The sequence below is a fragment of the Anopheles gambiae genome, chromosome X (genome assembly GCF_943734735.2).
Source record: "Anopheles gambiae chromosome X, idAnoGambNW_F1_1, whole genome shotgun sequence".
Taxonomy (NCBI): domain Eukaryota; kingdom Metazoa; phylum Arthropoda; class Insecta; order Diptera; family Culicidae; genus Anopheles; species Anopheles gambiae.
This window is the reverse complement of record NC_064600.1, coordinates 21,752,693-21,767,159: the sequence shown is the minus strand read 5'-3', so window position 1 is coordinate 21,767,159 and position 14,467 is coordinate 21,752,693. Positions and strand designations below refer to the sequence as shown.

Genomic DNA, 14,467 nt, shown 5'->3' with positions numbered 1-14,467 from the left:
CACAGTGACGGCCGTTGATAAGCGGGATAGGCGGATCCATATCCTATATGTGAATGGCTCACGAGGTGCAGCTTGAAGCGGTGATGATAACGTATCGGTTCCCACCAGTTCATGCGGTTGTGTAGGTGCCGGCTGGACGGCAATCGTGGTATTGGTGTAGGGTAAAACCACTGCGAACTTCAGCGACGATAAGCTCAACGAGCTTGCCGATAGCTGCTACAGCTGAGGTGAGGGCGGCTTGGAAACCGACCTGAGCGCCTATTTCTTTTACCGAACGGCAGCGCGGATTTTTAAGAATGTTAGTGCAGCCAATGCAGCTCCAGTGCAGGTCAACATTGGACAATACTGTGTCAATCAGCTCGGGGGGCAATTTGCAACAGCCGCGGTGGAACGTAGCGTCAGAATATGCACAACTGATGATGCAGCCGGTGGCCTCTAGTGGTTCAGCACACGAGAAGCAAATAGCCGCCATCGCGAAATCACGCGTAATCACAGCACAACACTGCTTATCCGAGCAGAAAAAAACAGCAGGAAACCACAGTTGCGGTGCAACTAAACAATTCGCCAAGACGAAACGATGATGTGAAACAGTTTAATAGTCCGTAGAATAGGCAACAATGCGATGCGATGCAGAAAACACAAGAAAATTACTGAAAAATCACGTAGCGCACCGGGAGTGCGACCGAACAATTAAACGTCAAACGACTATAAAATAAATATATTTATTTATTTTATACATTGATGCTTTTAACGACTATTTCAGATTTTTGGGAGCCGTCAGGCAAAACGAGACAACTCTCAAAGCGAGAATTCTTCTACTTACGTTCATTTGTCAATTTCTTCGGCATGCATCGACCTGTATCCTTTATGAATGTTGCATTATATGGTGGTTGGTTGTAGGATGATGTAGGAGGTTGATGTTGGAAAACACCATTGTGATTGAAAATGCCATGTACTGATGGAAAATAATTTACTACAAATTGAACACCTGAAAACATAGAAAGTAATCCAACAAAATGAAATTTGCTCTGGTTTTTTCGGAGAAATTCTCGCTATTTCCTAGTTTTGCAGGTTTAACCCGGTTGCGTAGCCGACTTATTCTCGAGGCATATGCCATAAATACCTGTTTTAGAAAAACATAATATTAAATAAAAGACAAAAACGACAGAGCATCAGTGTGTTATTTAAGAAAATAAACGAACTGAAAATGGTGAACTACAAATACCAACCTATTTATTCAAATTAGGTATTTTTGCGTTGGCATATATGCCATAAAGAGATATTAATACCAACACATCTGCAGTTCTCTTACCAGTTCTTCTACTTTTCATACAAAAAAAAAAATGGAAGAAAACCTCTCGCATAACTAGTTTTCTGTATAACGAGAACGAAAGCTTGTTATGCGGTCCATATCAATAATCAATATCGATTAAAAAATAGTTCAATATAAAATAAATTTTCCTTTGATCCATAAACATCTTGGTGATATTGTTCTTTAAATGTTTAAATGTATTCTTTACGACAACTTTCCATTAAATATTCTAACTTTATACATTGATTAATGGAATGAAAACAAATGCTTAGTTATATTTTCTAAGTCAAACATCAACTTCTACGAATGTTTTCTAAACATTTAGGTATCTATATTTCAACAAATATTAACAGCTACCCGAAACTATTTTTCTTCTTGTTTGACTAACATCCTTCGAGCTGCTACATAGTCTGTCTCTAGGCCAGCTTTAGTCAGTAATGAATGGGGTTACTAAATTTGACTTGATTAGTTTACACTCAGCTAGGTCCATTCGAATTTTGATCCCATGATGGGCATTATTTACGTCGTACGGTGGACGACTGAACTACGGGACCGGCCCACTTGGACTACAACAACTCTCCAAATATGTATCATGTAATATATAATTGATACCGGAAAGCGTATAAGTTGGCGTTTGTACGCCTAAGATTTGATAAGCTTACAATTTCAGAAATTCTCGAAGTTTATCGATGTTCTGGTAAGCAATAAGTCCACCGATATTACGGGTTACTTTATGATCATGGTATGAAATTTTCTTAACCGACTTATTAATCAATGTATCCTGCAGGTCGAATAGATCACCATTCATTGAACGGAGAATGGCTTGAGGTGCACAAGTGTCCCACTTGTACGTAGTTCCCTTGCTGAGAAGAAAAAGTTCTGCTTCTCCAGTAGCTATCTTTAGTATTTTGTAACCAGCGCCCGAAGAATAAACTACGTCATATTTTAGCTGATTCCGAATGAATTCAACATACTTTGATTGTTCGGACGGAGATAGTATAGCAATACGTGCATCAGTTCCCTGAGAAGCTATGTTGTTAAACTTTAAATCACCCACCGATAGGCCCCAGAAAATTTTACTTCTGTACTCTTCACGGTACTCTTCCTGATTACTGATTTTTTCCGCAAATGGTTGATTGATCACGCCAAGAATAGGGGTGCCCTTGCATGTTTCATAAACACCAATCAGTACTGTGCAGCATTTTAGACCGGATGACACAATATTCGAATATTTGGTTAATTTTTCTTCGCCTTTGATGTATTCGGCAGTACCATCGATTGGATCGATCCAAATACCCAATTGTGACCAATCATTGTCTAACGGTATTGAATCAGTAGGCAATTCCAAACTTTCAAAGTCAATTTCAACTTCCCGATAAACCTCATCGACAAGGGCAGCTGCGGATACTTTGTCGCCATTAAGAATCTGCAATTATTAATAAAAGAATTTTTGTTTTCAATTGAATATATCGCTTATGAATCAAGATTCTACATAATTAGTGATGGGAAAATTCCACTTATTGCTAAATCAAACAGAACTAGTTAATGAAAAACAGTTCATTTTAAAAATTCAATAAGAAAACATTGTTTTTAAGCTCAAAATATATGCACCGGAAATGCACGGCCGCGAAAGACATCACAAGCGCGAAACATTGTCATGTGACAGTTTTTACATAGATTATACAGCATGCGGACTTCCTCAAATTTACAAATTAAGCATTTCTAACTATAATTATCTAATAGACTTATTAGACAATGGAAAGTACTATCACCATCGTTTGGTATTTCTCTGTCATATTGTAATTGACAGATAATTGCAATTAAACTGCAATCAAGATAGTTGCTTGGACTGGAAATCGAAAATTGACATGCTTATTTCTCAGTTGTGCCGGGAAGGATTCTGACTGCCAAGTTGATAGAAGTATTTGAATTGATTGTTCGTGTATGATAAAAAAACAGAATGATAAACAATTCTTGATTGCTGGTGATAAAGCTCCAAAAATCAATAAATTGAGTGAAAATGTCAAAACTGACCGATAAATTCGAATGTTATAATATTACACGTACGCCAGGATTTTTGTGTCAAAGCTTACCGGAAAACACCAATCGAGGATGACAGTATAGTCTTTCCCCGAGTTACGCGACACCCGATTTACGCGGTATTTTTATTTTAACAGGTCATATGGAAATCGGTACAATTTTCTCCAACAATTCTCAAATGCAAAACTAACTAATTTTTTGTTAAAACATTGAAATCGCCAAAAAAATCAGAAATCACTCTATTTTCTTCACGAATTGTACGAACTAAGTAATAATGTGCATAAAAGTACTAAAATCAATCAAAATTAACCATATATCAAATCAATTTTGGCTGAAAACGTGATGTCCGACTTACATGAAAATCTGAGTTACGCGAATTTCTCCCTAATTATTTGCATTATTTTATTACAGGCTGTCCCCGAGATACGCTATTAATGGGGACCGAGAAGAAACCGCGTATCTCGAATTTCCGGGTAAGTCGAATCACGCAGTTTTCAGCCAAAATATAGCTAATTTCATGTAATTTCGCTTACAATGAGTAGTTTTAGTCACAAAATAAATAATTTGATATGATTTTCAAACAAGATAACAATTTTGCATTTTTTTTTTCAATAAATTACAAATTTCGATCAAGGGAGAAATTATTTTGCAATTGATAATTTGCTTAAAGAACTGTAAAATTCAGAAAAAGGCGTATATCAGGGACTACCTGTATTATTTTTCTGATTAGCATAATTTGCAGAACAAAAGAGTACAAAATTTACAATTTAAGGTGAATAAAACCTATTTTGCAATTTTATTCGAAGAACAATTCCCATCACTATTCATATTGCAACTCTATGTGTGGATAAATATATATTTATATATATGTATATGTATATATGTATATATATATGTATATGTGGATATATATATATATATATATATATATATATATATATATATATATATATATATATATATATATATATATATATATATATATATATATATATATATATATATATATATATATATATATATATATATATATATATTTATTTATTTATTTACTTTTTCTTATATCTACATATTGTGATAAACAATTCTTAATATTGGAAAGAAAAGACCAATTTAATAAATACCTTTTCAAGGGCCTTAGTAGTGTTTCCTGGATCGTCCGTCACTGATACTATGATAGATTCGCCCGCTGTATTGGTAAATTTTGCATTCTCTTCTCCTCGGATGTTGTCACGTAATTCCGGAAACTAATCGATAAAATTGCAGTATCTCATTGTTTTAAGTCCATTTATGTCACGAAATGAATTTTACCTGTTTTCCAATGTCATGTTTTATCATCTCCTGTATCAGACAATCGGCCAGTGTTTTGAAATCATGAGCAAATCGGGTATTCGATTCGTCTTTACTTTTTTCTTGTACCAACAAGCTAAATAGGATTGGATTTTGGCGGCAGACACGAGCTATGTTAGCAGCCTTTTCGGATGCCTTAAGCACTTCTCTGAGAAGATTGATGGCGGACATGCTGTAATGAAATCTAACGCTTTGTTTGTTTCTAATGTATGAATGTAATAATATAGTACTGGAATACTATAAGATTGAATTCAACTGATTTTGATTGTCTTGACTGCGAAGTTTTGAGTCGGTCCGCTTAACTTCTTCACAAACCTAGTCGTATGAAGAGTCAATCCTTTTGACACACGTACAGATAAATCCAGTTGTTGTGCACAGTATTCACCTGAACACTAAGATTGAATTTTACTACGTTTCGAACAGCCGTTTCACTTGGCACGTCTCGTCTTTAATACTATGTAGATTCTATAAAAAAAACTATGACCGGAAAGTTGTCGATAAATGATTCAATACCTAGCACAAGAAAGCGTTTTCACAAGAACGAGACATTTATAACTACGCCGACGCAGTAACAATCGATCGAAAGAATAGTACTGGCGAGGGAGGGTGGGGTTGGGGTGAAAGCAAGGATGTAATAAGAGACCAGGTGGTAAAATACAGGGCAATTTGACAAACCGCCTCCTGTCGTGCGGGTTCTCGATCCAGCAAGAGTCGCTATGTCAAATCCCAAACATCTTTACAATCCGTATATGATCATGTTGTATGTTTTTGACATATTTAACGAAACAAACGTTAAATTTGGATGATAAATATAATTTGATAATGATTATTTACTTTAATTTCAATGAAAAGTGATAGAAAATAATCTTTAAAACTTGGGAAAAGTGTCACGCAGGTTCTCCAATGGCTAGCTATCAGAAGGGCTACATCACCTGGTCTTTTATAACATCCTTGGGTAAAACCCAGTCAGACAGCCTTCTGTTAATTTACCCATTCGATTAGTTTTATGTTTGTCATAACAGTAGGGTAACTGTACCAGTTTTCGGCAGGCTAGTGCAGCAGTTTCACAAAAATTGCTCACACATCAATATTTTTCATTATTTTTCTTGAAAGTGTTGTTATTCTGGTTGATAAACTATCATAGTATGTTACAATATTTTTTATTTGCCGGTTCAAAGCCCTTTTTCATAAATATTCGTAAAAATGCAAACATTGATTTTGCTCCTATTTTCGGCAGTTTGTTCCTATTTTCGGCAGGCTGTGTTCCTATTTTCGGCAGCGCGAATACGGGTCAGAAAATGTTTGTATCAATGTGAATATGTACAAAAAAATGTTTAAAGCAATTTAACACTCTTACTTTCCTGAGATTGGTGTTATAAAGCACTTTAATCAAGGACCGTAAAGATATCAGGTCAAGTTATAAGCCCGTTTTGGCGGCTAGGTGGAAGAAGAATCGACGAAGAAAACTGACAGTTAGTTTTCCGCTTTTGGCGAACGCTTCAAGTTCTCGAAGAATAATTTCCATTTTAAATCATGGACTGTGTTCTAACAAACTAAAATATTCACCCAAATTGATCTCCACCAAATATTGACCATGCAAAACGTAAACAATCCATCAATACATATACAAGCGGAAAACCATCTGTCAAAATCGGAGCCCAGGGGGGGGGGGATCGTCAAAAGCGCTATAACTACACCTCATTACGCAAGTGCTACAAATCCACTAAACGACCACTAAATGGCTTCTAAACGACTCAAGCTTTCTACCTAAACGGAATATAGAAAGACTTCGTTTAGCAGACGGCAAACGACTCATGCGTTCTAAAAATAGCAAAAAAGCTGGTGGCGCTATCTGTTGGTGGGATACCCCAACCAGCTGAGCTTCATCGCTTGCAGGAGAGCTTTCTCATTTCCTCTGTACTGTTGTATGGTTTCGCATTGAAGTTATGCATCGCTAGAACTAGAACGGCGATACGATTGTTTAAATACTAAACTCCAATGGAAACCACCAGCACTGAAGCAAGTGATATTTGAGTAATGGTCGTTGGTGTCGGTTCCCACGTATCTGACCACACGACCATTCATATAGATTTTTGCTCGGAAAGTTAGAAGGCTATATAGGTCATGATAAGATGAAACTTGTCGAAACACATTGCAAGAAAAGGATAGCATTATAATAATCAGTTTTAATACGCCATCTATTGATCAAACCAATGAAGCTGTGGAGCTTTAATTTTTTCTATGGATATTCAATTTTCCAGTCGTTTAAGCTTGATCTGTGGCGCTTGGGACAGGCTTCTGTTAATTTACCCATTCGAGCAGTTTTGTGTCTTTCATAACAGTAATTTAAGAGCAATTTAGCGGTACGAAGTGATGTCGTTTGTTGTCAGTGAAAAGATGTAAATTAGAACAAAAAGTGTATTGTTTTTATGATCTTTTAGTGGAAGAAGACGTCGGCGGTGTGTTCAAAACTGTTAAATATAAAAAAACAGCCGAGAAATTGCATTTATTAGTGCTATTTGTGCATCACCTTCTCGGGGTGAAGTGGTTGTTTAAGCCGAGTTCGTTATAAAATACATTTTGATCGTTTGTATAAGTTAAGTAAAATGATTGAATATAACTTTTAAACTGTGATATAATATATTTCGTGTTATTTATTAACAATTTGGCCGACAAAAATAAAAATAAAATAGAGGAAGGAATAGGATCTGTCAAAACAGCTCGAATGGGTACAGGGTTTTCCAATTGAGTGTAGACTAGCCGCATACTTGTTTTGAATAGTCGCAATAGATTCTTGACTAGCATCCTCTATTTTTAATTACGAGCAATCGATTATTGACTAGGAGCAATTGATTTCAGCAGATCCCTGCATGACAGCCTAAGAGCGTCGCGTTTATAACACCCGGTGTGACAGATCGATTTGAATAATAATCTGTGGATAATATTTAATTTCATCCGCATATTAGTTTAAAGCGTTTTTTTTACTGCTATCCCAAATAGCCAGAATTGCTTAATCAGCTCATTTTGGCACGCTAAAGATCGCTGCTCTAATTCGCCTTTTGCAGTAGATAAACAGCATCAAAGTTCTATGTGGGTCTTTCAAACAGCGCCTAAGCAGCTTCCTTATGCCACGATGCCAGGGATTATTTTTCTTTGTGTTTTATTTTCAAGCAAGCGTCATCGATGAAATAAACAACAAAATTTGTTTGGTTTAAACACATATGTATATTTTTAAATCTTTTGTATTGATAAATTACACAAATTTTTACACAACTTACTGATAATTCACAATCGCTTCACTCAATATTCATTCTTCAAGTAACGAATCTAACTTGTGCAGCAGCAATGAGATTATTGCCGGCGTCCGTCTTTGACACTTTGACAAGAGCCACCTTGAACCGATGTCATGCATTAAAAAGCTATAAAGTTCCACCAAGTTCAGTACCCTTTCTTAACAAGCCTTCAAGTTCCATCATGAACCCTACGCATAGTGCTAATCAGCCGCAAAGTTCCAAAGAGTACCATGTGCCTGTTAAAAAGCTCCATAGTTCCGCAAAGTACCGTCTATCTCTTAATCAGCCACAAAGTACGACATCGGAACGATTTTTCGTTAAACAGCCCTAAATCAGCTATAAAGTACGAGCTGGCTATTTGGGATATATCATCCACAAAATAAGATATATTTTATCTGATAGGTTTTTGGTGCTATTGTTTTGATTTTATGAATGCACAATACAACACAAAAGCACTTAACGGCTGAATTGAAATATGCAGTAGTGAACCCACAGGCATAACCTAACCAAAAGCTAGATCAAGCAATTTTTTCAGAATGACCAGATGTAGTTCTATCGATTTTCGATTGAATATCGGTTTACAATTGAACACACTAAAACTAAGTTTTTCTAACCAAAAATCAAATATTTTTCTAAATATTGACCGTTCAACCATAAAATTGGAATTTAATAAAATTTATGAGTGAATAAAAAGGTAATTTTCTGAAATTTACCGAATTTGCTTTAGATTTCCTACCGATAACCTCTAAAAACAATCTGGTCACTCCGCGCCAGCAACCGGTCTGCTGAAATCAATTGCTCCTAGTCAATAATCCATTGCTCGTAATCAAAAATAGAGGATGCTAGTCAAGAATCTATTGCGACTATTCGAAAAAAAGTATGCTGCTAGTCTAAACTCAATTGGAAAACCCTGTAAATTAACGACTGCTAATTTACTATTAAATTACTCTTAAATTACCGGTAATTTAGCGGTAAGATAGGGGTAAATTAAGTCCGATTTGTCTGACTGGGTAGGGTTGTATGGCTGAAATCAAGTTTACGCCTCAGGCAGCGCTCTAGCAGCAATCGAACACGACATCGAACATGAAAAATATATGGGATTTGACATGTTCGATTTGATAAACAACAAATCGAATATGTCAAATCCCATACATTTTTCATGTACGATGTCTTGTTCGATTGCTGCTAGAGCGCCGGGTAAGTTTACGCATCGTGCGACGTCCGTTTATGATACAACCAAGGTGGATTTAAAAATATCAGGTGGTGGACTCTAGTGCATTTTGACAATTCGTCAATTGACGTAAGGTCCCCAGGATTCAAACTTTGTTTACATTTATTGAATTTGTTCATATAATTTATCAACCCCATTTTTTCGATTAAATATACTTTAAAAATATATTTTGGATTTTGGAGCCGCATGGACAATTTACGTGAGATAAGAACTCTTACTCCCATGATTTTATTTTTTGTGCATAAACAAATCATCAAATCTTTTGTTAATATATCTCATTTTTTCGATAAAATCAATAGACACACAACAATGCACATAATAACAAAGAAATCTGTTCTATTTGCTAAGCTTTGTGTGCGGAAACCAATGGTTAACGGTTCAAAAATGACGTAAAGTCCCTTAACTATGGTGACTAGTGATGGGCGTTTCGGAGTGCACCAACGGCTCCGGAGGGGGCTCCGCACCAACGGCTCCGCTCCAACGGCTCTGGAGCCGGTTTTAACACAAAGGACCAAAAGAACTTTTTAAATGAAGTTTTAATCGAGGAAATCCGTAAATAGCGGAGTAGGTCATGTTTAAAATAATTTATCAAAAAAAAAACATCGATTAGTTTTGAATAATGTTAAGAAAGACGAGACTAAGGGGGCATCCATAAATTACGTAACGCTCAAAGGGGGGGGGGGAGGGGGTTCCCTGTAGCGTTACGGTTTGTTACATAGGGGAGAGGGGGGGTTCACATTCTGTTACGTAACGTAATACAATCCTATCACTGGTCACTGACAAATGATCGCCCACCTGGGTAAGTTGTGCACTTTTATTTCTTTATATCTTTTGATAGGGAATACGAACTTGACATTTATCAAATACCAAAACAGAGGTTTGACAGAAAATTGCCATGAAAAAATCCACCGTGTAATACAGGTTTAAGAGCCGTGTGTCTCAGGTAAAGACTGTAGTTTTCAATCTTACCGTCAACAAAATTCAAACAGTTACATGTCATTCTACGCTAAACGCATCGACCTGTATATTCTTGTTGGTAAACAACAGTCGTGCGGTGCTGTCAATCAGGATTAGTTGGATAATTCGGCTGCCTCGATCATCCGGACCAACCGGATGATCGAGAAAGCGAATTCGTAACGTTACGAGACAGGGAACGATTAAGCGGTAGTAGCGAAGAAACAGGCAAATAAAGCGCAGCAAATGCCATGTGGAATGAAGAAGATGCCAATGTAATCGAAACAGATAGTGTTCCCATCATAAACATTACTGAACAATTGAAGCCAATCTGGCAAGATGTCTAAAAATGCGTTTCTTTAATTATAAATTTTTTATCTAACTTTCCTTTCATTAATTAAACATTAATTTTAATTAAACAAATTAAAACAACTCTGCATACTTTATAAAAAAATCAAATAAAAAAATATAAACCCATATTTTTTTGTATTTGTTGATGCAAAACCAAATTAAGGGGGGGGGGGGGGGGGGGTGTTCGATCATGCGTTACGTAATTTTGGAAGGGGGGTCTCCTCCAACGTTACGTTTTGTTACGATAGGGGTGGAGGGGGTCGAAAAATTCCAATTTCAGCATTACGTAATTTATGGACGGCCCCTAACGAATGCTACACAACGTCATGCATGTCAATACTGCAATCATATCGTGTGTTAGCTTCCACACGTGCGAGAATATATATTCATTTATGGAACGGAGGCGTGAGTGTAGAGCCGTTAGTCCGGAGCCAGCTACGGAGCCGATGGTGCGGAGCCGTTGGTGCGGAGTCGGCTCCGGAGCCGTCGGAGCAGAGCCGGCTCTGGAGCCGTAGGTGGGTGTGGGTGCGGAGCCGGCTCCGGAGCCGGCTCCGGAGCCGTTGGTACGGAGCCGGCTCCGAAATTGCCTGTAGCCGGTCGGAGCCGGCTCCGGCTTCGGAGCCGTTTTGCCCATCACTACAACCATACGACCAAGGTGGAATGTATAATGAGGTGTAGTTATAGCGGTTTTGGCGATCCCCCCCCTGGGCTCCGATTTTGACAGATGGTTTTCCGCTTGTATATGTATTGATGGATTGTTTACGTTTTGCATGGTCAATATTTGGTGGAGATCAATTTGGGTGAATATTTTAGTTTATTAGAACACAGTTCGTAATTTAAAATGGATTTTTTCTTCGAGAACTTGAAGCGTTCGCCAAAAGCGGAAAACTAACTGTCAGTTTTCTTCGTCGATTCTTCTTCCACCTAGCTGTCAAAACGGGCTTATAACTTGACCTGATATCTTTACGGTCCTTGGATACAACCAACCCAAGCGAATGAAAATGGCACTTTTCGGCTGTGTTTTCGATTGACTTTTCGTGCACGATTTGACCAACGAAATAGTATACGAGATTCAGACTTTTTTCGGCACATAACCACAACCGCGTGCAATGGCATATTTGCTATCTTCATCGCACGTCTAGCGTTAGACATTTTGAGGTTAAATAGTTTTCACATTGTTGGTTTTTATATGAATGATACGATACGAAAGAACACAACTGATTTAAATACAAACTAAACATAATACACAAAAAGAAATACACATAACCTGCATTAACGCTTGGCTTGGAAAGCGAAATGGTTCGAAAGGAAGAACCACACATACAGTCATATATGCTTGTCAAATTATGAGAGTGTATGAGTTATCGTCCGAAAATTTCCACTTGGGATGGTTCGAAAGGAAGAACCACACATACAGTCATATATGCTTGTCAAATTATGAGAGTGTATGAGTTATCGTCCGAAAATTTCCGCTTGGGAAGGTGGATTTAAAAATATCAGGTGGTGGACTCTAGTGCATTTTGACAATTCGTCACTTGACGTAAGGTCCCCAGGATTCAAACTTTGTTTACTTTAATTAAATTTGTTCATATAATTTATCTACCCCATTTTTTCGAATAAATATTCTTTAAAAATATATTTTGGACTTTGTGAGTTCTTATTTAACATTGAAACATACATTAAAGTGTGTTATTTTGTGTTATTCTGTGAATTTATTCTAGAATTCTTTGTGTTTTCGACATTTGTGATGATAAAAATTAAGAAATCATTATTTCTTTTTCAATTTTTACATTAATTCCTCATTATCTACGAGCCGCATGGACAATTTATTTGAGATTAGAGCTTATGCTAGCATGATTTTAAATTTCGTGCATAAACAAATCATCAAATCTTTACTTAATATATTACGTTTTTTCGATAAAATCAATAGACACACTAAAATGCACATAATAACAATGAAATCTGTTCTATTTGCTAAGCTTTGTGTGCGGAAACCAATGGTCAACGGTTCTAAAATGACGTAAAGTCCCTCAACTATGGCGACCCCCCAAAGGCCCTAATCCACCACCTGATATTTTTAATGCACCTTGGATACAACTGAATTTACATTCCATTTACCAAATGTGATTGCACTCCAATGGAAATGTCACAAAACGCATTTACTTTGACAACCAAGGTGGATTAAATATATTAGGTGGTGGTTAAGGGACTTTGGTGGGGTCGTCTTACAGTCCAAATAGACATACAGCGAAAACGTCGCGCGCGACGACATCGCGCTCAACAAAAAGTAGCTCAATTTTGCAAACAGAGCTACTCGTCGCGAGCGGAAATTTTGGTTCATCCTAAATAATCGAATTATCTAGTTTTTTTACAAGCCAGATTAATGCCAAACGCCAAAAAATAGATTTGAACGCATTCTAACCTATTTTTGTGTGTTATCAAATAAAAAAACAAGTTGGTTGACTGAGTCAGATGAGCTACTTTGATCTACACCGAGTGAAATTTTGAGCTATTTTTCTTCGCGCGGGACGTTGTCGCTCTATGTCTATTTGGACGGTTACCGTTCAAATAGACACACAGCGAGAACGTCGCGCGTGACAAAAAGTAGCTCAATTTTGTAAACAGAGCTACTCGTCTGGCGCGACAGAGCTACTCGTCTGGCATCCGAAATAATCAAATTATCTAGTTTTTTTACAAGCCAGGTTAATGCCAAATGCAAAAAATCAGATTTGAACACATTTTTATCTATTTTTGAGTGTTTTCAAATATAAAACCAGTTGGTTGACTGAGTCAAATGAGCTACTTAGATCTATACGTAGTGACATTTTAGGCTCCTGCCGAAACTCGGAGCAATAACACACTATGGATTCAGCTGAATATTCCTTTTAAAATTGATCAGAACACTACAATGCGTATATCGACACATAATATGACCTTTCTTGTACCAAATATCACCAATTTTACGACAAAACATGCACTAACTTAAAAGAAAAATAAATATTTGTAAGCCAGTTCGCATCGTACGCTATAACCATCAAACTGTCAATTTTCTTCAATGGCTACTCTTTTTTAACGTAGCATCGAAATGGCTCTTAAAACGAGCCAAAATAAGCAATATAAAATTAATATTTAAAATGCTTTTCTCACCAATCTTGAGAAAGTAAGAGTCTTAAATTGCTTTTAACAAGTTTTTGTACATATTTACATTGATAAAGACACTTTCTGACCCGTATTTGCGCTGCCGAAAATAGGAACACAGCCTTCCGAAAATAGGAGCAAAATTAATGTTTGCATTTTTACGAATATTTATGAAAAAAAGGCTTTGAACCGGCAAATAAAAAATAGTGTATCATGCTATGATAGTATATCAACCAGAATAACATCACTTTCATGAAAAATAATAAAAAATGTTTATGTGTTAGCAGTTTTTGTGAAACTGCTGCAGTAGCGTGCAGAAAACTGGTACAGTTACCCTATGTCTTTTTTAACTGTTTATTAGAACGATACCTCGGTTTGTGAGATTGAGCTACTTTGTTTCGCGCGTGAAGGTCTCGCTCCACGTCTATTGCACAAAAATATGCGACTTCGTTTCTACACAGACCTTGACGCAAAGTGTTCATGTGGATGTGATACACGTTGGCATCAAGGTGGAATGTATAATGAGGTGTAGTTATAGCGCTTTTGGCGATCCCCCCCCCCCTGGGCTCCGATTTTGACAGATGGTTTTCCGCTTGTATATGTATTGATGGATTGTTTACGTTTTGCATGGTCAATATTTGGTGGAGATCAATTTGGGTGAATATTTTAGTTTATTAGAACACAGTCCGTAATTTAAAATGGAATTTTTTCTTCGAGAACTTGAAGCGTTCGCCAAAAGCGGAAAACTAACTGTCAGTTTTCTTCGTCGATTCTTCTTCCACCTAGCTGTCAAAACGG

The 14,467-nt window shown here is 36.9% G+C and overlaps 1 protein-coding gene and 1 long non-coding RNA gene across 7 annotated transcripts; one reads left to right on the top strand and one right to left on the bottom strand.

The window, feature by feature from the left end:
• Window positions 1-1,558: 1,558 nt before the first annotated feature.
• LOC1278631 (inositol polyphosphate 1-phosphatase) lies at window positions 1,559-5,610 on the bottom strand. 6 transcript variants are annotated; one of them, XM_061650497.1, is made up of 4 exons: window positions 5,537-5,610; window positions 4,664-4,886; window positions 4,477-4,599; window positions 1,559-2,738 (listed from the first exon to the last, which is right to left on the bottom strand). In XM_061650497.1, the coding sequence occupies exons 2-4, from the start codon at window positions 4,871-4,873 to the stop codon at window positions 1,971-1,973; spliced, it is 1,101 nt and encodes a 366-aa protein (XP_061506481.1). In that variant the 5' UTR covers window positions 4,874-4,886; window positions 5,537-5,610; the 3' UTR covers window positions 1,559-1,970. The 6 variants fall into 6 exon arrangements, with proteins under 6 accessions (XP_061506481.1, XP_061506471.1, XP_318273.5 ...); XM_061650487.1 differs by having other exon boundaries at window positions 4,664-4,874; window positions 5,537-5,590; XM_318273.5 differs by lacking the exon at window positions 5,537-5,610 and adding an exon at window positions 5,018-5,304.
• A 5,640-nt stretch (window positions 5,611-11,250) lies between these two features.
• LOC133392243 (uncharacterized) lies at window positions 11,251-11,856 on the top strand. Its single transcript, XR_009765558.1, has 2 exons — window positions 11,251-11,331; window positions 11,460-11,856. It is a non-coding gene; the product is annotated as an uncharacterized LOC133392243 (long non-coding RNA).
• The last annotated feature ends 2,611 nt before the right edge of the window (window positions 11,857-14,467 follow it).